We start from the raw sequence: 24,474 nt of genomic DNA, 5'->3' as shown, positions 1-24,474 counted from the left end.
TAGTCAATAATAACAAATGAAATATACCTTAAGTCCTCTCCTTCCATTACACATTTCGAATAGACCTTGTAATTTGGTGCTTATATTTGTCTCCCGTAACTCTGCACATCCACTCAAAACATCTATACAGTTCTTTCGTTTTACTATCAATTTCGTATTCATTTCACAATTCACATATCAATTTCATATTCAGTTTTTTTTTCATGAAAATAAGCAGAGTCATATTTATATACCCAAAAGATCACAGGCTTTAAACCTCAGCTGATCTTTTTCTTTCAAAGGTATTTTATATCTTTAACGCATGTACAGAAATTAAGGGAGAAAGAAAAGTAGGCTTGGGGTAAATAACACACTGGTTTAATAATTGAAATCAGTCTCATCGACGAAGAAGATATGCTCAGCAAAAGTCCCAAAATATGGAAAGATAGGTTGAATTACATTCCGTATAGGTCTAGGATATTTATTAAACATTTTTTGCAAACTTATAAATGAATCTTTTACAAATTTTATAGGTTTCAATAGCCAAAAACACATTTTATGATTAAAATAAAAGATTATGCACTTCTAAAATGATCCAAGATTATAAGTTACCTTTTACATCTTATGTTTTTTAATTATTTTTATGTTTCGTTATAATATCTCTCTGATTCTAGTTAATTGATTTACTTATAATAGAAATAAGTAGTTTTAAGTCACCTTTTACTATAAATTAGTTTAATGTTTAGTTATAGCACCTTTCTATCTAGTTAATTAATTTACTTATTATAATAGTAGTAGAAAGTAAATATAAACATTCTCATAAATAAGAAATAAAATTTGAATCATTTATAGAGAAAATAAAATTTCATATTTCAAGAGGTATTTAGATTGTTAAACTGACTTAAATTATTACATCTTTTTCTACAAATTAATAGCCTATCTATGTAAATCTATATTACATATATTACATTGACTTGAAATTATTGCACGGAGTTTGTGGAATAGTTCTATTAAATCTCATTAGAATTCAAAATCTTTGATTCTCTTAAAGACTGTCGATGTGGAAAAGAATTTCATAATTTAACAATGAAATGCAATTTTACCTGTTCGAATAGTTACTTATCCTATGTTACCAGCAATATCATTATTGAATGCAGGATACCCTAAATATAAAACTTACGTGATATTGCAGTAAAACTGACAATGTAGGATTCAAGGTAATGAACACTGAATGTGCTAAAAGTAATTTTAATTTAACAAAGAAGTTTCATGATATATATTTGAGTGACTTCTTCACAGATAATTTTTAACTAATTTTAGAGCATAATGTACTATTATATTCGCTGTGAATATATTTTCTTTCTTTAATAAGGTATTACTTATACACATTAGATCCGCTTCGAGAGGGGGGCAAGAGGGTCTATCATGACCCGGGCGCCACTCGCAGAGGAGCGCCAAATGGTCCCCAACAGAAACAAGATTTTCCGGAAAATTTCAATTTTTTTGGATCGATTTCTGAGAAATAAATTTTAAATTATTTTCATATAAATAATTATTTCCTTTCTTGGGTCATCTGATAAAATATGGTATAATAATATTTGCAGTAAATCAGTCAAATATCTCTGTATGCAAAACGTTCTTTCTGAAAACTTTATTTTTTTAAATTAGTGCATCATTTTTTTAAACGAAATGCACGTTCAGCTACGCTTGTTACTTTAAAACGATAAAAATCAATACACTGTAGTCTTTTATTATATTATAAATGCTCTTCGACCGTGAATTAATTCGGCCGCTATATTATAATTATCAAAAAGTAAGTCATATCAAAAGAAATTAATATTATGGACTTTTATTTGTTTCGACTCCTGATATCGCTTAACGCGAACAAATATCGCAAGTTTTTAGGTACGTAAACAGATTTTTCCAGCAGAAAAGTTTCTGTTAAAGAATCCTTTTTGGGGATTTATTGAAATGCATGCTAAAGATGCAGCCTTAGTTGGAAATATAATTTATAAAAATTGAATTCCGATCAGATTTCTTTAACAAACATTACAATGGAAATTAAAATATGCTTTAAAGAAAACTGATAAACATGAATTTAAAAAAAATGGAGTGCGAGAGCACACGTGGATAGTGCCATTGTCGATGGGCTGGAAGAATTAATAGAACACTTTTCAGCAGAGGACAGTTCTATCACAAGTGACACCAGAAGTGAAGCTACAATTTTATTGCAAAAAACATTGAATTTTAATTTCAAAATTCAAGTACATTTTTGGCATGAACTCTTGAGAACTGATCGTGTGCAGCTCAGATTACAAGATCTTAAAGTGAATTTTAGAGAAGCATCGCATGATCAGAATAATTAACGACTGAACTTGCAGAAATAAAAGACGAGATCTGTAAAGAGGCAATAGAAAAGGCTATGTCTCTTTGTGAAAAAAGGAGTATTGATACAACAATGCGTGTTAGAAGACGCCGAAAATTGCCAGGAGAAATGGCTAGAGATGTTGGCCTTTCGGCAGAAAATGAAATTTCTCGCGTTATAAAAAGCGTTCCTGATCGTCTGCAGCATGAAATAAGTACACGATGTACGCAATTAAGTGACTAATTCAAAATTTGGATATTTATTGAACACTGAAAATTTATTAAAAAAAAAGCAATTTTTATAGTGATCTTGAAAAGAACTGTAAAAACTGGGGGGAATTTTCGAATGCATATTTTAATCGAACAGAACTCTGTGTCGAAGTACATTGCTCAAACCAATTATGGAATATTACGATTTTGGATATAACTATTCATCACAAAATGTTTTGGTGACTGATGTATGATGTATAGATGTTGTAAGATATCAGAAAAGAAAAAGGCTCAACGAACAAGGAGTAATTAAATTGTTTGACGAAATTTGGCGGTAAAAAAATGTAAAATTTATGCATATTATACAAATAAACAAAAAATGTGTTTTCTCGGATACAAATGAGTTTCAATAAGGGGTATGGTTTTCCTGACCAAGAGCAATGTCGCTCACCTGCAGGACATGAAATGAATGAGGTTATCGATGAGAGTGGGGTAATCTTTCCCACTGCTGTAGAAGAGAGCTTTTCAACTACTGTATTGTTTCTGGGGGTAATAAGCTTTAGGAACCCTTCTCCCTTGAATGTCTAAAACATGATCTATTGGGTTCATATCTAGGAAACATAGTGGCCAATCCAATCGAAGGATACATTCATCGAAAAGAAAATTGTACATTAGCTGAGCACGATATGCCTGACGTTATGATTCATGGGAAGGAATTTATCCTCGATTGCTTCAACGTAAAGGATCACAATAAGTTTAAAGATCTCAGCCCTGTAGCTCTGAGCCGTTAGCCCATTCTTGATAATGTGCAGATCGGTACGGCCATTGACAGAAATACCGGCCCAGACCATCACTCCTCTTGAGTCAAATAGAACACTTTCATACACAAAAATGCAGGTGTATTCCGTATGATGTTCTCTCTAGATGAGAATCCGCCTATTATGATGTTGTACACTAAAGTGGGACTCATCCCTAAACAGCACGTTGCTCCACTCATCTGAGATGCTCATGTGCTCACCTTCTCCCGGAGCACGATGGTCCTGTTTCATTGAAACGCAAACCTGCGAGACGGTTTCGAACAGTCGAAACTCTAGTATCAGCAGCCCTCTGAAGCTGCTCTCTCTAGAAAGTGGCGTTCACAGTATAATTTCTTCTGGCCATTAATGTTAAATACCGATCCTCAGTTTCATGCGCATAACCTTGTTCCGATCTTCGGGAAACATTTTCAGTTTCCATGACCCTCCTCTCCTCTTCTAAACGACCGATGGCCTTCCAGGCTACTAATTACTGATCCACTAAATCGTCTTGCTGAGACTATTCAGTGTTACAAAATATTCAACGCGTGTGAAGTGCTTTTAATCTCCTCCTGCAAAAGGAATGCTGCAAGTCGCTTTTCACTTCTTATCCAAAACGCATAGTTTTCGACTTCACATTCAAAATTAGCATATTCCCAACTTTGTAAACGTTATAATTTTCCTTTTTAATCTCTTATATTTCCTTTTGTTAAAAAAGTTGTCGATTATATGGTTATTTCATACCGAACTCACAATATCCCCTAATTGTTTCGAGCAGTTTATGTGACTGCAAGGTGTTACTCTGCACTAGAAAAGAAACTGAGCCTAAAACTCCATTAGAGCTCCTTACCTATATAATAAGAAATAGAGAAAACGTTTTTCCAAACCTGAGAGACGCAATTTAAATGCTCCTTACAATTTCATAATCAATTGCTAGCTATGAACGTTCATTCAGCATATTTACAATCAACGATGGGACAATATCGACTAAGTGATCTAGCATTTTTTAATGTGCAAAGTGAAAAATTTGAAACGATCGACATTGATGAAGTAATTGATAAATATGCTTCATCCAAGACAAGAAAAATGTATACAGAGTACGTAATTATGAAACTAATTATCAATACATAGTAATTAATAATAATTTATATTATATTACTATTACTAAATATATATACTTACATATATTAAAATTTTATCATTGTTTAAAAATTGTATGTTTTTAAAACGAATATATAAATATGTAAAATAAATAATATCTTTTTAATTAATTCTAGATGAGAGTATGTCTGATTTTTCAACCGACACCGAAGTATTTCCGAATCCAATCCTAGTCTTGATTTTTAACCAGATTCTTTGCCTCAAAAGCCTAATATGAGTCGGTTATCCCGAAATTCTATATGCCATTTATCCAGAAAAACTATATAGCATTTTGTAGACGTGTAGTTAGGTAGTGACTATTCGTAATATATTTCAGAGTATTTTAAACCAGATTCAGCATTTTATTATTATTTGCATTATATTGTTATTGCGAGTATATTCTAGAGATTATATTACTATAAGTTTTTTTTGGGGGGGGCGCCAGCTGTGCTCGTTAAGCCACTGTTCGTCAGCAAAGTTTTATATACTTTTATCCTAACCAGGTTCCTTGCTTTATACAGCGAAAATTTCACTTACTGCTGAATATTTCCATATAAGAAAATTACAGCGACTTAGTATACAGATCTATTAAAAATTGGACACGTGTCATAAAAATATTCAAGAATTTCGAAGAGTTCACCGCTTTTTTGATTAATATAACACGAATCCTAAAAGTTTTGCTTGACTACACGTTTCAAGACAAATTATGTATATAGATCGTTTTCAATAACTTAAGTTATTTGGTTGCTTTTTAATACATTATGTAAATATTGGTAAATTATTTATATTCCTCTTCTATCTGTTCTTCTATTGCTTTATTCACTGGCCTGCATTTCTTGTGTAACAAATCTAAATTCATTTTAACATAAGCTTCTTGCATCTGCTTTTCTTTGTCGTCAGGTAACATGGCAGTTGTGGATGTCTCAGCTTCAGCTTCTAGAGTCTGAAGATAATCATCTGGAATTCTAGCCCATTCACCTGAAGCAATGCTCTTCAAGTATTTCTTCATACCACTTCTCAAAGCCATGCCATCTACTTTTAGCATTTCAATGTCTCTCAGCAGAACTTGGTTTTGTAGCTGGACACGGCTAACCTTCCGATACAAATTCTCCAACAGAATAGGATCTTCAATATCTTCTGAACATAGTTGCTTTATTAAGGGCAAACAGTCATTTTCTTTCAATTTCTGTTGTTCATGGGTATCAAGAAGCGGAACACTAGGATGAGCTTTGTCAGATTCAGTTTCTAAATGATCGCATAATTTTTTTAGTTTCACAATTCTATCTAGTTTTACTTTGCGTTCCCGTAATTTAGTCATTACTTCCTCACTAGACGATATCAATTTTCGGAGAGATGGTTGTAGCTTTTCTTGCTTTTTAGAAATGTTTTGTAAACGAGTCATTTCCTCCAATTCAATACTTTTTGCCATACTGGATTCTTTTTTTAGCTCTGCCAGCCTTTTCCGAGCAGCTTCGACTTTTCTTTCAAGATCAGGTATTTCTTCACTCGCAGTTACAAATTCTTTTTTGTTTTTATTGAATGTGTTAATAAATGATTCATATTTATTTTTCCATTCCTGAAAAAGAGATCGAATTTCATCCATCTTGTGTTCGGGTGGGGATATAGCAGTCTGCAATTCATGAACAATTTTCTCCACATATGTACTATGCTTGGTTAAAATTATATCTATTTCTTTTCCTTTCAAGAATTCAGCCTGGTATTTGTAACGTTCCAGGGCATCCTGTGTTTGCTTGAGAACATTTTCATGAACTGATGCACGAAATTTTTCTAAGGCTTCGGCCCTTTCTTCTGCCTTACTGCATTTAAGTATTATTTCCTGTTCTTTTTCTAAGTAATATTTCTTTATCTCTTCTAATTCTTCTAGATACCTCAATTTCAACTTTTCACATCGGCCCCGCATGAAGTCATTTATTTCTTCTAACGTCCGATAATGCGAACTGTCTGCCCACAGATGATTCAGTTCTATAAGTTTTCGTTCTCTTTGGATGGCATGGATGTGAGATTTCTTATAATCCAATGCCTTTAGGAACGCAAGTTTTAACATCTTAAGCTCCAAAAGCCATTCTTTTTGACGCGTCTCGCGAAAGGGTTGTAACCACTGAGAGATAATCTTCTTTTCATTTAGCAAAGCTTTTTCAATCTCCTTTTTTGTTCTCAGCTCTAAATATCCTGTAAGCAGTACTTTCATTTTTTCCCTACGTTCTTCTTCTTTTTTTAACTCTTCTTCCTTAAGAAGCAATTGTTCTTCTTTCTCTTTCTTCAAAAGTTGTTCTTTAACAGCATCCTCTTCCGCTTTCCAAACGAAATCTTCTATTATAGGTAATTGTGCATCTTGTACGTTCTCCTCTGCTAACTTTTTAAGTGATGCTTCTTTGGGGCTTCCAACTACCAACTTTTCTACATCTTCTAACTCTTCTAATTCTTTCAAACTTCCTTTTTCTTCAATAGCTTCTCCTTCTTCTGCATCTTCAGTTAATCCTGATTTTTTTTCATCTGCATTTTCTGAAACAGGAATTTCTAAATTCGTAACCTGCAAAGAAAAAGAAACAAAATACATTTTAGCTATCGATATAATGCGAGATATTTCATTGAGATCTAGATAAAAATAATCGAAATAATTCTGGTCTTCTTCTGCCATTTGAAGAAACTATTTCGAAATCTTAAATAAAACGCCTCTTTTATTTCTAATAGCTGTTCGCTGTTCTTGATAGCAACTACAAACTATATATATAAGTAACAATACATAAACAAAAATTGTCATGAAGTTGATTTCTGTTGTCAACTTTAAAAACGTAAGCAAGCTAGTTCTTCTTTACTGACATATAGACCCAATTAGTAAAACTATAGGACCATTATGTTCACCGGGATCAATTAGGGATAGAATGTATTCAGATATAACTGATTGGGAAATCAGAATATTGTAGTCTTTGAAACTTTGGGTGCTACAAATGAAGGAGATGTCTATCAGGTAGTTGGCGCATACTGCATACACAAAACTGAATTGGTAACTCCTACCATAACGTACTTAGGCATGTAAGGCATATCTACACATTACGGAGAGCTGGGAGCCAGACAATTAAAATATCGCGGACGAAAATGTCAAAGAGAAACAATGCAGGGCGAAAACGTCGTGGGAGAAAAGAAAGTAAAGAGAAAACATAGCAATTTTTAAACAAAGCAATTTTTAAACAATTTTTTAAAAAGTAGTACAAAACATCGTCGTCGAAAATATCGTGGTAAAAAAAATAAAGTACCTACAAATCATCGCATGATGATAATATCGCACAAATATGTTTTTTAGGTTTTAAAAGTTGTAAATGCATTTTCGCATAAAGATTTGGAAGCGTAAGAAATGTTAAGGACACTTTAAGAATAAACGGAAACAAAACAAGATATAATTTTCACCAAAATAATGACAGATTAACAAACGTGAAATAAAGTAATTTCACAATTAACTAAGCAATTTTCATAGATATAACCTCATTCAGTTTTTTATCTTCTTTTTCAAAACATCTTTAGGATGCATTTTTCATGAAACATTACAAATTAAACTTTATAAATAAAGATTAATTTATTAATGACTTTTTGTTAAACTATGTAAGTTTAAAATTCTATTAAGGGCTATAAATTGCATTAATTTTCTACTCATTTAAATTTTTAAATGCTTAAGTTTCTTTATTGCTTTTCCAGCAAAAATATATAAGTTTATTCAAAAATATTAAGTATAAAAGTAAAAATATCCGTCTTTCCTTCTTGCGCTCCCAAATCATTACGCAAAAATGATTCCTTTTAAAACCTGAAAACGCATGTGTGCGATGTTATCGGGATGCGATCATTTGTAGGTGCTTTTTTTTTACCACGATGTTTTCGACGATAATGTTTTTAAACTGCGAAGTTTTTGAACCGCTTTATTTTCGATGGCGATATTTTGTACCAAGATGTTTTAGAACTGCGATGTTTTCTTTTTACTTTCTTTTCTCTCACGATGTTTTGTACCACGACGTTTTCGCCTTGCGTTGTTTTCTCCGCAACGTTTTCGTCAATGATGTTTTCTGCGGACACCCTTAAAGACCTATCATTTTAAGTTTTAGGATATATAACGGGTAAATTGATTTTGTTTTTTATCTCCCGCCAAGGTATATTCATAGGTAAAGGAGATAATGTTTTCGATCCAAAAATTTGATAGTGAGTTTTCAATTAATAAGCACGAATTAGGGTGCACACAGCATAATTGTACTACTTTGACAATGGAGTTTGACGGTCTGCCTGTTTGTATGCGACTATCTTTTCTTCCATAATAATTCTTACAACCAAATTCCAAAAATTTCTCTTTTCTGAATTTAAGCTTTCTACATTCATATAAAAAACTGATTAGATTTGGGGTAAAATTAGGCAGCTAGAAGTGGTGCATTATTTAAAGTGCGTAACAGTTTTAATGGACAACAGAAAGGGGTATTTCACTTGAAGACCATAATAGTGTTTAATGAAAAATTATATTAAAATATAATCCAAACCTTTCAATTTTAGTATTTAAGACTTCTATATCAACGGGAACAGAACATTAGATCTTGGGTCTAATTGGTAAATTGAAAGTGGTATTTTACTTGGAACACATAACAAATTTTCTTGAAAAAATATTTTATTGTGCCATACAAAACTTCTAAAATTTGGTATTTAAAACTCGTATATACATATACGATGCACATACAATCCGGTGTCCGCCGAAAACTTCGCGGAGAATACAACGCAAGGAGAAAACTTCGTGGCGCAAAACATTGCGGGAGAAAAAAAAAAAGCAAAGAGAAAACATCGCAATTCTAAAACACCGTGGTACAAAATATCGTGGTCGAAAATAAAGCGGTTAAAAAACTTCGCAGTTTAAAAATATCGTCCTCGAAAATATCGTGGTAAAAAAAAAAGTACCTACAAATCTTGCGGGACTATAACATCGCACACATGGGTTTTCAAGTTCTGGAAGTTGTAAATGCATAATCGCATAATGATTTGGAACCGCAAGAAAGATGGATTCTTTTAATTCTATATTTCATATTTTTGAATGAACTAATAAATTTTTGCTGAAAAAATAAGAGGAAATTTAAGGATTTAAAAACTGAAAAGGAGTCGAAAATTAATGCAACTTATAGAAATTAATAGAATTTTAAATTTAGATAGTTAATTAAGAAAGGTCATTAATGAATTAACCTTATTTATAAAGTTTTACTGATAATTTTTTATGAAGATTAAAGTCTAAAAAAGCTTAGAAAAAGGAAGATAAGTCACGGCATGAGGTTACCTCTATAAAAATTGCTTAGTTAATTATCAGATTATATGGTACTTTTCCGTTTCGCCGGGCAAATCTCGCCAAGCAGACTGTATTGGCGAAACACACAGTATGCACATAAAAAATGTTAACAAATGTTAGGTCTAAGAATTTTTTATTCTGAAGGCATAAACATTTTAATATGGTTTAAAATTTTAAAAAAAGCCAATAAATAAAGACAATAAATTTATAAAAAGACATTAGCAACTTTAGCAATCTTGCTTTTAAGCAAGAAGAAAGGAGATGAGGACTTTGGCGAACGCCGTTTCCTCCAGTCCGTGAGAAAAAATACATTAATTTAAGAATTTACTATGCTTTCATGGTTCAATATCCTGATTCGCCGGTTCGTATCACGTGACGCCAAGTGATCTCATGTCACGTAAACTACGCTAAAAAAAATCTAATTCTCTCAGTAATAATCTACATTAATTTCAAGTTAAATCTTAATTTGGAATACAAATTTAAATGCAAAAATTATTTCAATTAGTACGAATAGTTTACTCAGAAATTATGTAAAACTGCAGTGCTTTACTTTGCTAGTGTATTAGCATTAGAATTGATGAATTTCACCCTTGATTTTACCTTTTCTATATTTTCGCCTTCGGGTGAGCGGTTTGATTGCATCTTAATTGACTTTACAAAACTTCTAAAATTTGGTATTTAAAACTCGTATATACATATACGATGCACATACAATCCGGTGTCCGCCGAAAACTTCGCGGAGAATACAACGCAAGGAGAAAACTTCGTGGCGCAAAACCTTGCGGGAGAAAAAAAAAGCAAAGAGAAAACATCGCAATTATAAAACACCGTGGTACAAAATATCGTGGTCGAAAATAAAGCGGTTCAAAAACTTCGCAGTTTAAAAATATCGTCCTCGAAAATATCGTGGTAAAAAATAAAGTACCTACAAATCTTGCGGGACTATAACATCGCACACATGCGTTTTCAGGTTCTGGAAGTTGTAAATGCATAATTGCATAATGATTTGGAAGCGCAAGAAAAATGGATTCTTTTCTTGATTTAGAAGTTTATCGCGAATGGTCTTAGGGCATACAATTTAACTATCTTGTAAAAATTCTAGGTAACTGTATGCCAGTACTGAAAGAAACAATCAATCTGATAAGAAATGGCTGCGACTTGTTTTGAAAATGAGGCGTAAAAGGTTACCAGCGAAGATATTGCGTTTGGCATCAGTTGTACCATTATTGGCGACTTTATCGTTTGCGTCGGCAAAACGGAAAAGTGCCTATTATTATTATTATTATTATTTTGATAATCTGATATTGTTTTAGTGAAAATTATGTTTTGTTTTGTTTCCGCTTATTCTTAAAGTGTCGTTAATATTTTCATATACAGTGATGGCAAAATTGTGGACACTTTTGGAAATTTTTATGTTTTTCAACTTTGTATGCTTACAGAAAATGTTACGTTTCGCAAAATGCAAACTTGTATATATCATTTTAAAGAGAATTTATTACTAAATTCAATACAAAACGCAAAATTCAGTTATTTGCAATACAAAAAAAGTTATATGTACTTTAATATAAATAAAAAACACAATTATGAAGTGGTTTGTAATGTCTAGCTTTCCTGGCCAATCATTGTTCTTGTTCTGAGAACCAGTCAAATGTTAGTAACTGCCAGTAGAAGCTGACATCATGTTTACACTTAAAACAATTCATTATTTTGCTTTATTCTGTAGAAGGAGGACCTGTTTCTTATATACTGCAAATACAAGTAGGAATTTTTGTAAAGATTTTTAATATTTAGTCAAGAAGCAATGACATCAAATAAAAGAGTAGATTGGACACCTAGAAAGAGATGTAATATTATTGTGTTACGAGAAAGTGGTCTTTCCTACGCTGAAATTGCAAGACAGGTGGGTGGTTCAGTGACTACATCTGGAGTCCGAAAGTTTTGTTTACGATATCAGGAGACAAATTCAATAAAAAACAAAGAAGGAAAAGGCCGAAAAAGGTGCACCACATATATTGATGACAGAAGAATAAAAAGACAATGTCTCCAAGATAGAAAAAAGTCATCAGCGGCCATCAGAAGTGATATGAATGATGCTGGTGTTTCTGTCAGTTCAAGAACAATCAAGAGAAGATTAACAGTTGTTGGACTGAGAGGTAGAATTCCACGAAAAAAGCCTTATCTTAATTTTCAGCAACGAAAAAAAAAAGACTACAGTGGGCAAAGGAACACATTAATTGGACAGATGATCAGTGGTCACAAGTTATATGGAGCGATGAAACTAAGATATCGTTATTCGGTAGCGATGGGGGAAAATATGTAAGACGTAGAATAGGAGAAGAGCTACATCCTGACTGCATTCAAGCAACTGTGAAGAACCCAGTTAGTGTTATGATTTGGTCATGCATGTCAGCAGATGGTATTGGTCACCTTCATGTCACCGATGGGACACTGAATGCCAGAAAATACACTGACACTATTCTAGAACCAAAACTTCTACCTTCCATCAGAGATCTCTTTCCCAACAATGCTTCGTTTATTTTTCAGCAGGATTCTGCTCCTTGCCACACGGCCAAAATATCGAAAGAGTGGTTTCGTACAAAGAGCATTAAATTGTTGTCATGGCCAGGAAACAGTCCTGACCTCAATCCTATCGAAAATTTGTGGCACCGTTTGAAAACTCTTGTCCGAATGAGGCGCCCATCAAATAAAAGGGAACTAATTGGGGCTATAATTGTTTCCTGGCATCATGTAATAACGAAAGAAGAGCTTAAAACTCTTGTCAGCTCAATGAAACGTCGATGTGAAGCTGTAATCAAAAATGAAGGGTACCCTACTGCAAGTACTGATAACTCACTGCAATCATCACTATCTAATGTATATCGATAACTATTATCCTTTAACTTTTTTGTATTGCAAATAATTGAATTTTGTGTTTTGTATTGAATTCATTAATAAATTATCTTTAAAATGATATATACAAGTTTTCATTTTGTGAAACGTAACGTTTTCTATAAGCATACAAAGTTCAAAAACATAAAAATTTCCAAAAGTGTCCACAATTTTGGCCACCACTGTATATCGTGCAATCAATTTGTTGGATGCCGATTTGTTATGACGAAAGTCAGTTACATAATATATCAGCATGGGATTTGAAAAACGCATGTGTGCGATGAAATCGTCATGCGATGATTTGTAAGTACTTTATTTTTTACCACGATATTTTCGACGACGATGTTTTTAAACTGCGAAGTTTTTGAGCCGCTTTATTTTCGACCACGATGTTTTCTCGCTGCTTTATTTTCTCCCACGATGTTTTGTATCACGACGTTTTCGCATCGTCTTGTTTTCTCCGCGACGTTTCCGTCCGCGAAGTTTTCAGCTGTAACCAATTAAATCTACTTCGTCGATAGTGCATAAACCACAAGAGAATAAATGCACTTTTTAAAATTCACTATATTTTTTTTTACCGTAGCGACACTGGCGCTAGATTCACTTAACAGCGCTACATTTCATTCATATTATAACTCAGAATGCACAAAATTTATATTATCTGAAGAGTTATCGAATCGTTGTATATGTTCTATTCAAATACTATAATAAATCTAAAACGATGTATAAAAGAAATTAAACAAACAACAACAAAAAAGATACAGGTTTTCACAGACGATTTAGTAATTCTCATTCAATTAATTCAGTTCTCGCTTCGCCACAAGGCAAAAATACATAAAAACTCAAAATATCTATATTAAAAATTACGAAGTAAATCTTAAACACTCATTTCCTCGAACAAATTCCAGAATGGATTAAGCATGATTTAATTCGCAATAATAAAAGGAGGCGTTATCTTTGTTGTTGCGAAGCTTATTTTCTCTAGACTGGCAATAAATCTACTATTCTGCTGTTTAAATGTAAACAGACATTGCCGCCGTTGCAAATATAATTAGGCTTAGCGGTACTTACAACAACTTTTAAATTCTTAATAATTCTAAAAATATTGCATGGAGATTTACTGAAGACATAAAATCTTTAACCGGAAAATAAGAATAAATATAATTCAATCATTTTTAAAGCAAAAAATGCACGATTTTCAAACATATCAGAATAAAAAAAACTGAGATAACTGAACCGAGTAACAGAGTGGATACGTATATTTGTATACTTTTGGAGACGCCGATTGCACCCAAAAGACGAGGTGCACATCTACATATTATAGCAGTCACATATACAAAATTTCAACGTTGTGAGGCTACTCGTTTTTGAGTTAAGGGAGATATATACATGCATACGTATGTACATACGTATGCACGCACAGACGCTACGAAAAATTCTCTTCAGAATTAATTTTAAATTAGCTTTATAATTTTTTTGGGGGGCAGAGAGTCTTTTATTCTGTCCTTGCGTCGAGATGTCAGGCAAAAACATCGTTAAATTGCCTTCGGTCAAAATGGATATTTCCGTTGAAATAAGATACCTGAAATTTTTCGCGATTACTATACTTCCTTTTTACTTTACAAGGAAGTAAAAATTCAAAATAGCTGTTTTGATAAGAAAATCTTTGGTAATTCAATTGCCAAACAAATGGCAATGGATAGCTCACTAGTTCACTCGAGGCACAGAGAAGTCATTCAGACAGGATGCAATGACTAAATATGAACCTTCCTGTTGTTTACAGAATGGCAATGGAATATGTTTCTAAACAGAGACTTAATATCTCTAAAACACGATGAAAGGACTGTTAGAATAGTGATTTCTGTGCGAGAGAGGTATGTGCGATTAATTGGCAAATTGTAGCTAAAAGCGTTCTCATAAGCTGTTGTTATGAGCTACCGGGAATATAATATGACCGAGATTTATATTTTAAGCGGTTAGCAACTTACTAGCATCCCATTTTAGGCCGAAAAGAATGCTTTGTTCTTTTTCGGGTATTTTTTCACTGTGCATCATCTTACAACACAAACCTTATTGCGCGGAAGCACTTCCTTTCCTTGGAAGAGCAGAACGTCTTTTTCAGTCGAACGGAAACTGAAAGCATGTTTACAGAGGAAATATTAATTTAGAAATGCAGATATATCACTATAAGGAGCAGTTCAACATGAGAAGTTAACTCATAAATAATAAGAAGCACACACGTAGAAAAGATTTGGAAAATAAAAAGAGGTTGGTTTGATTATTTGGAATATCGCAAAGCACACGAGGGCTGTCTGGGTACCATAACATGCAGACACCCGGTTCGCCCGAGATTGAATCTCTAGGATGAAATACCAGTATTTAACAGTCTTTAGCTTCTCGGCCACCGGTGGAGTCAGAACAAAACGAGATTTGCCATGTTTAAGGCTATAAAAGTTTCCATTATAAGTATTTTATGGTGATTGCTCAATGATTTCCTAGCTCTTAGAAGCTGAGCATCTAGATCTACAGAAACTTATTCCCATTACGGCAGCTTAAGTAAGCAATAATTGACTCAAATCGCCATTCGAGCGTATGCTTCTCATGTTAAATTCCGAGTTAACATTTGGATCTAAAGGTGTAATATTGTAGAGTCATTAGGATTTTTTTAGAGGTCAGCAAGATGAAAAATTAGCAAACGCCTTCGCCGGGAATCGAACCACGGACCTCTGAAATAGCGGCTCAGTGTGCAGAACCACTACACCACGAAGGCTCGCTAGGAAAGTGGGAGAAATACCTTATAATATGAATGAGAGTTCGGTATAAAGCAGTCACTCACAGCGATATTTAAAAGTTGCAGGTTATATATATTTGGTGATAAATTTGGCCAATTTCGGCATTAACTAAACCTGATGCTTTAATAATTACGTACTCGCTTGTTGACTGATTACGTTTTAGGAGGTGTATAGCATACAGACGCAAACTAAAGGCCTCTTCGAGGATCTCATATCATAAGTTACCTTCGAAGTATAAGATATTGGGGTTTTTTTCAAAGAATTATTAGTTATAATTGTTAAAGCAAACCTCCAGTGGTATTTCGAAAGCTATATGTAGTGAAGAACTGCGTAGAAAACAAAGGCGCTCAGGTAATTAGGAGTAGAACATTGTTTTGAAGTTTTCGGGGGAGGGATTGCGATATTTCCTTCAGCTGCATTTGCACATTCTCGTAAGATATATGAGATTATCGGTCGAATTACCGATGTGTCAATGTGTCTTTTCCTCTTTAATTCTAATGTAGAGTCGTCATTTAAAATGACGGTTTTGGCTTACTTTTAAATTAATTTATCAATATTGTCCTTAATGGAAATATTGATACCATCGCGAATTATAGATATTTTATATATGTTTGAGTTCTACGAACCCAAATTTATGTTTTTTATGCTTTCAAGTTTAATTTTAATACAATTAACTGCTCCTTCAAGTGAAACGTGTTAGGTCAACTGGAAGTGTAGCATTTTAATTTTTTGACCTGGTATCAATTCTTTTGCTCTTTCTTTTGCCTGCATTAGCTCGTATATGCAGATCTCTTTCTGCGTACCTCCATTTTTACCTGGACGTGTTTCTGATTTGGATTTTTCATCATCTGACTTGAACGTGCTTCTTATCTGGACCTTTCATCATCTTACCTGGACCTTTCTTGTTTCTAATGGCTGATGGAGGCACCCTGGATTGCACATTCCTTTCTAGATCATACAGTGAAATTCATTTGCTGTCTTCCTTGTTAAGTGTTCTTGAAATAAGAACTTTACCTACCCCCATTGCCATGCTATTCTCTTTTTACAGGGATTCCAGACAAATTAGGACATTTACTTGTGAGGCTTTCCAAAACGAAGACCAGTAGCGGTAATCTAAACAACTTAATATGCATCAAAGGCTTATTAATTAAATGGGCTAATCTTCGTAGGGGAGTAAGAGGTTGGCTCTGACGATTGTTGACGGCTTTTAGACATCGATATGTTTTCTCTTTACAGCATTGAAAGAAGCTATAATGTATAAATGGTCATTCACTTTACATTTAAACAAGGTATAATGTATAAATGGTTATTCCCTTTACATTTTTATCCAAATAAATATTTGCTGAAAAATCACCAACTTCATACAATCTACTAAAGATTAGCGTTAAATTAATAGCGAAGTAAAACATAAATGACAAGTTAAGGAAAAAGGCAACCTACTGAAAAATATTACATATAAAATTTAAGCCTAATTTATGCTTTTAAGGTTAATATTTTAAAATGCAAATACACACCGGTTTATCTTCCTCCATAATCAAAATACTGCCACTTCTTTTTCACGAGATGATAATGACAGGAGATTGAAACATGTAGCAAATTTAGTGCTTGAATCCGTTTGAAGAATCTGGAATAATTAATTCAGATTAAAAATTAAAAGTTTCAACTGTTTATTTCAAAATATCATCAAAGATTAAAAATTTTAATTTAAACCATAATGCATGATTAAGCACGTGAGATTAATCATAGTTTATTTGCTAAAAAAATTAACCTAGAAAATTAAGCATGAAAAGTGCAAATTTTTTCTTTAAATACATATCTTCTGAGTAAATCATAAATAATGCCGTTAGTCATTGGTCATAGAAAACGGTCAAGTGACCAAGCTTATTCGTCGTAATTCATTTTCCCTAGGAAGTAACGTATTAAAGCTCATGTTTAAAGCTGTGTTGTGGTTTATTATGCCTCGTTGAGAAAAACCGTCTTTCGTCTTTAGATTTTGTAATTGTTATTTGGATCGCAACTGTAAGCAAGATTATAAATTATGTTTTATTATTAGACAGAATATCTATTGAAAAACGACAACTGGATGTCGTTTTATATTACATTCAGAAAACATGTACGATCAATACATACATGCAGGTCCAATGCACTAAAAAAGTCTGTTATAATATATAGGTTTAAGATTAAGGTATATATAGGCCTATTAAGTTAGAGTACGATTTATCTTTTAATAAATGTTTGCTTGTCTTTTAAAGATGTCCTATGAGTGATCAATTTTAATAAAGAAGAAGTAAAAACAATTACTTAGGTTACATATTAGTCCACACCGGGCTTTATCCACTGACAGAAAGAAGTTCCGTGCAGTCCTTAGGATGAAGGCATCCAGTGTTTCAAGTATGAGGCCGTTATATGAGTTCTAATAAATCATGGAGAGTTAAGAATTATATGAAGAGCCTTGTTTTGAAAGTCTGCAGTCATTTCCTGTTTGATTTAGCTGTTTTTGCCCATGCAGAGCACGCGTACTTAAATAAGGGCCTACTTTTAGCAATGATTATAAGTCTCTTAGCTTCTGTAGCAAGATAAGACTTGTGATCAAGAAATGAGGGACGTCACCACATCGTCAGATTTTTCAGTAGTCATTGAGATATAATTTTTGAAAACTTTGAATCCAGTATGACTCCGAAGTATCTAACACTTTTGACATGAGGGAGGATATCATCGTTGAAAGTAATTTGTTGTCATACACTTGCTGTAATTCGTGCCGACGGAAAAATATTAAGCTTTTGCTCTAGCTTTTATTCTACATTTTATTATGCTTCAGCCCTATTGCCTTCATATATCATGTTCAACGCTATTGAAGCCCGTTTAGAGCTTGGTCATAGCACACAGCGCTGTAAAGGATTCGTCAAAAGGGATGGCTGTGTCCATCTGTCGTTATTCCAGGTTCATTCTATTGTTACTACAGAATTGAATGGTCATGAGGGCATAAAGTGAAAGCTTTGGCACTAGTAAGGAGCCCATGGGCAATTACAGATCTGATTGGCTTAATGACAAAGAAGGTTCGTGTATTTTAACTCTAAAAATTTCTGCCTTTGAGATAATCAGTAATCATATGGATTAGAGAGGTAGGAAAGCTTTGCAACTTGAGCTCACAAATCTGCTCATTACCAAAGGCGTTTTCACTTTGCTTTCCTTTCTTTCGTGTTAAGGTTTTCAGTCTTCTTTGTGATGCACAAGAAATGTTGTATCGTGCTGTGACTTATTCTAAATCCACACAACATACGAGTAAAGGCATTGTTTGTGGTGATGAAATTCTCTAATGAAGATTTTTTGAAGCCTTACCAGTAGAGGGTAGCAGACTAATTAGACGGCAACTGTGAATGTAAAGAGTATTTTTACCTTGTAAAACATGAGAATGTCGAATATTTCCCATCGCTTGGGAAAATGCTTGTATCACAGGAAAACATCAATATTCGTGATCAGACTTATTGTTTTCATAGAAAGTTAAGTATGTTACTAATGGAATTGGGTTTGTGAAATTTCCTGTTTTCGTTTTAGAGATAATATATTTTACCTCAGTGGTGACATGCATTGAATAGCCATTATCGCGGACTACGTAGATACCTTCTCATGAAATCCCCAGAAATCTCTGCAAAGTCACTGCAAAAAATGGAAAGAACTGCAGCTCAAGACTATTAGAAAATGCATTACAGTTACATCGTTAGAGATTATCTAAATTTAAGAAGGAAATTATATGGATAAATCAAAAGGTTCTAGATCATAATCAAAGTAAGGAAGTACTAGAAGAGAAAATATATATGAGTAAATACGAAATTTTCGTACAAGCACATCTAAGTGAAAGCTTAGGATTTCCATTTGAATTAAAACTGTCTACTTAAAAAAAGATAAATACCATTCCCTTTGTGTATATGAATATAAGAATAAGTCTTCTAAAATTTCTCTAATCTGAGTAATAAAACAAGAGATTTCAAACAGCTATCACTTTTTCAGTGGGCACGTTAATTTATTATTTATTGTGTTATTTTTCCATTACTTATATTTCTGATATTAACTAAATAAAAAAAAACTTTGACTTTACAGTTTGAACAAAATCTTTCTCTCAAAGTTACATATTAAAAGTTTTTTGTCATCTTGTTTACATAATTGAAATTGTAATTAACAATTTTCATTTGAAATGATATAATGTAAACAGTTATTTTCAGCTGAAGGATCCTGTTTCAAAATTAATACACAAAGGAATTTATTCAGCAAACTAACTTTTAAAGCCTTAATTAGTCAAAGTCTAATCTCAAGTAAGCAAACACAATCCGTTTTCACAAAATGACAATCTAATTCTTTGCCATTTTTCTACACAGCTTTTATTTGGAAGCTGATGCCAGATAATTTTTATTGCTGAAGATATGATAATAGCATTCTTTAGGTATCAGCAGATTTACCTTAAAATATGGTCATAAATAGTAAAGCTAATTCAACTTAATTGAAAGAAAAAGTAAAATTAAAATATTTTTAAACTTAATGCGCAGAAGTAAATAAAACATATATTGCACTCTGATAATATTATAAAAACTTTTGTTTCATAAAGATATAAAAATTATCAAAATTTAAGAAACACACTGTGATAATATTACAAAAAATTATGTTTTATAAGGATAAAGAATTAAAATTTTAGCAACTTACTGGCATTTACTTTATTCTAGGAACAAGCTGCAATACTAGGAGCTATATGAGATTGCTTGACAATTCCTTCCTCAGAAACTCTCATCTGAGTCACTAACGAAGAGCGATCGATTAATATAAGAGAAAATAAAACGTTTCTATGGTGATACATGAAAAATTCTATCATCCCTTTTGTTTTATCCTCCTATCAGGAAGCTTTACTTTCTTAAAAGCTATTCTAATGTTTGTAAACTAGTAGATAAGCATAGCATAATAATTTCAGCAAATATGAAAAATAAGTTTTGTGTCTAAGCACTTCTCTACATCAGGAGTTTGAAGATTAAATGCTTCAGTTTGACTGTAATTTAGAAAATTTGCACTATTATTAGAAAAATAATTATCTTTTTAGAAAGAGGTACTGCAGAGTTTTCCATTTCACAAAATAACGAAAATATTTTGAAATATAAAATTTTTTAGTACTGTAAGTCTAAAAGAGAAGGCTGATAAGGTTTTGGAACGACTGCTTAAACAACATTCCTTTTTTTTTTTTAATTTAAAATCGTATTTACAATTCTTCATTTGTTTTATCTGGAATCTTCACTGTTAATTAAAGCTTGGCTTCGAATCTGAAATGAAATAGAACATTGTTAAGTTTTCTCGAGAGAGGTATTTGTAGATATAAGAGAGAGATGTGATTTGGAATATCACTGAATATAATTTCTTTTATTTAATTTTTTAAGTTTGGTAACTGTGATTCTGCCTTGTGGCCTTATGAAGCAGAGCCAGATAGTTCTCTAATCACCATCAAACAATGCGACGCTATCTTAATATATTTGTCTCTAAAACATTGGTATAATGAGAAGAATAAATTTTAGAGCATTTTAAAGTGATATTAAGCAAACAAGAGAAAACAAGCTCCAAAATAACATTCTAATAGACTGTAAAAATGAATGCTTAAATTTAAACAAATTTAAAATTAAATGATAAAATTTAAATTTTTTAAATTTTATTTATATTTATATTTTAAACAATGATTATATTTTAAACAATGATTTTCAAGCTTTCTTTTCATCCTTCGTTTTGAAATAAAAATACTCCTTTTACAGTTCTCTAGTATATTCTAGTATCTCTAGTCTCAGTTTATATTTGGCATTTCATTCTATTAAAAACCACAAAGTCCCTTTCTTAAAGTGAAAAAGTAGATTTACGCTTTGCATTTTCCCTGACGATTGTCTCATTGTATCACGTCACAGACGTTCTTCACTCTTTTGCATGAAATACATATATAATAAATAAACGAAGATAGTAATATTTCTCGGAAGTATTGTAAGCCTCTACTTGAGTCTTGTGTCTTTCCAAAGTTAAGTTTTCAACGGACAGTTTCAAATTTTTTATAAAATAACTGAACCTAAAATGTGTCAAAAACGAAAATAGGAAATGAAAAAGCTGATATTCAATGAGTTATTTATCTTTCTAGCATCCTTTTATTTACTTTTTAAAACCTTCACTGAGAAATAATATTTTAGACACCCGAAAACATATTTTCAAGCCGTTAAAAGTAAATCAAAGAAGTCAAAATGTGCAAAAAATATTATAAATTTAATAGATGTAATGAAAGCTATTTACGACATTTAATTTTTTGAACTCTTCCCATTTAATACTACTATTGGTCACTAATTATTTATAGAGAATATATTTATTATTCATGTAATATATGCCATTAACTATTTGTCACTATTTGTATGGAATGAAATTCCTATGCAATAATGTTGGAAGTTAAAAGAAAACAGTAACTTTATAATATATCTAAATATATGTTTCTCGAAAGAGAATGTCTGTGTGAGGAAAAGGTATACTTCAAAATTATTATCCACTTCGAAATAGATACAAAGATTTCATGGATGCAAAAACTTCATGAGTTTTACAAACATGAAGCTCCCAAACGTTTGAATCCAGAAAGATGGATATTTCCAATGGTTTTTTTCGTAGGATAAGATATTACCTTGTAAGGTATTTTCTCCCTCCATCTCCCGTCTCTTCATAGTGTAATTGGAAATATATCTGCCTAGCAGTCGAAAGGTCTAGAATTCAAATTGCAACGAAGGCACCACTCATATCTTCAGTTTTCTGGTTTGTCAATTGACACTACAGTGGCATCCAAACAAAAATGCAATGTACAGTAATTAGTCACCACCATTAGGTCCCCGTCTTCCTACTCGTAGTTTAAAGGTACTTCTCCATCCTTATCGCATACCTTCGTGGCGTAATTGGAAGCACATACAGGCTAGCACTAGAAGGACTTGAGCTCATATCCCAGGAAAGGCATTGCACATTTTTTTATTTTTCCTGCTTCGATAAGCCTAATGACTCTACAGCCTACCTAATATCTTACTCAAATGGACTTAATGTTGAAAACAAGGAGCCAAAGACATTTTGTGAGATGTAACGATGGTGATCTTAAGCAAGTAAGAACCATATATCAGCTAGTATGTCAACTCCGTAACTCAGCAAACGTAGATTGACAGCAAATATAGCCTGATGGTTACAAATGAAACAACATCGAAACCTACAAAGGTAAAATGAAACTCAGGATAATTCTTAGCATTTAAATATTTGAATCATTTCAATATGCTTGATTAGTATAGAATAATATATTTTTATTTGCGTGCATTATTTTTTGAGGACCCTGTGGGTATACTATATATTTCTTAAATTTCATCAAAATAATCCAGCATTTAGAATATATACTCATAAATTTTTATCCTTATGCATGCATGTTAATTTAGAAACGTCTAAGATATGCTAAAATATATTCATTTGATTATTTGTTTAATTTATTTATATGTAATATCAAAACAAAGTGTTATAAGAACTAAAATTACATAAAATTAACGTTAATTATTACGAAACTGGTTGAAACCTCGATAAGAAATATTATTAGTCCAAAGGGAAGATTACCCAGAAGAACTATTAATTTCGTTTTGGAATTTTGCTTTGACTCACTATAAATGTCGGCTCACTTTTCAGATTGTTGCCACCAAACATTAGAGCCCTGTGTTATATTTAAAAATACTAAATAATGAAGAATCTGCATAAATGTATGCATGTTTCTCGCATTGTGATAAAACAACGGTACCTAGATCCATCAAATTTTGAATATCATAACTTTCCACTGAATATGGGCATCTGGAAGCCCAAATTTGGAATTTGAAATTTGTTTTATTATCGCTTTCCTGTTTTGTAACATTTTAACGAATGTTTGATTAACAAACTCAACGATTTCAAAGCGAGCTATGGCAATATTATATATATATATATATATAAATTTTATCTCCAGCGCGAGACTGTGTGTCGGAAATTCTAAACATATGCTCATTTTAAAATTATTTTGCGATATTGCTGTTGAACTAAATTTTATGGTGTAAGTGGCAAAGAACAGGATATTTAATAAATAAAGGTAACACACAAAACGTTAAAAAAAGTCCCTCTGGCTCTTAAAAGAAACTCTCTGGGAGTAATGTAAAATCTGAAAGCTTTCAGATTTTTATGTTTTTATAAGCTTTTATTTATTTCAGTTTTAGTGTTTCACTGTGGGTGGAGTTTTGTCATCTATTTTTAATCTGATTATTGGCAAACTATCAAGTTCAAATTTTGTACATACACACTTGGTGGATGATATTGCAATGTGGTGAACTAAGCTTTTTCAAATTTCGATCTTTTTTAATGTTTAAATGATTTTTCGCACATATCTTCATTTAGGAAACAACCTAAGCATATCAGAATTTTATTGTTTGCACCATTGAATGCAGCGGGAAAATCTTTTTCATGTGTACGAAAACTGCAACTTAACTTGAATTTTGAAAGAATTTTTGAAAATCGCTCGATTTTTAGACGTTTGTGATTTTAAAATATCAGCACTTAAAAATGTATCGAATATTAAGTTTTGAAATTTTTACAGATTTTAAAGCAACTTTCCATCCTCTTTAAAAGCGAGAATGAGAAAGAAATATTATTTGAATGATTTTCTACACTTTTTTTTAAAATGTGTTGCAGCCTGAAGCGGACGGAATTAAAAAACGTTTCGATTTGACGAAGTTTACCATCTTAACGTACCTAATGACGAATTGGTGATGTTCGTTCTATCATTTTAGCTTTAAGTAAAATGCTTGTAAAATTATTATTAATCCAATTGTCTAAAACTGAATATTCAAAGAGATTTCTTCGAGAATTTATAGAGATTTCTGTGAATAACGTTTAGCTATTTTTCTTTATTTAAAAATTCTCTTATAGTTTATTAGTGTTTTAATAA

General features: G+C 32.3%; 1 protein-coding gene across 1 annotated transcript; it reads right to left on the bottom strand.

Moving 5' to 3' along the window:
• Positions 1 to 737: 737 nt before the first annotated feature.
• On the bottom strand, positions 738 to 20,319 carry LOC118188609 (dynein regulatory complex subunit 2-like). The gene is made up of 3 exons (XM_035359097.2): positions 20,187 to 20,319; positions 17,006 to 17,115; positions 738 to 7,038 (listed from the first exon to the last, which is right to left on the bottom strand). Exons 2-3 carry the CDS (start codon positions 17,021 to 17,023, stop codon positions 5,266 to 5,268), a joined length of 1,791 nt encoding a protein of 596 aa, XP_035214988.1. The 5' UTR covers positions 17,024 to 17,115; positions 20,187 to 20,319; the 3' UTR covers positions 738 to 5,265.
• Positions 20,320 to 24,474: the final 4,155 nt, after the last annotated feature.

Source organism: Stegodyphus dumicola, chromosome 8, assembly GCF_044657685.1.
Source record: "Stegodyphus dumicola isolate Sdum_Otavi_A_Nest chromosome 8, ASM4465768v1".
Lineage (NCBI taxonomy): Eukaryota > Metazoa > Arthropoda > Arachnida > Araneae > Eresidae > Stegodyphus > Stegodyphus dumicola.
The sequence above is the reverse complement of the archived record's forward strand: the minus strand, read 5'-3'. Positions and strand labels throughout refer to the sequence as shown.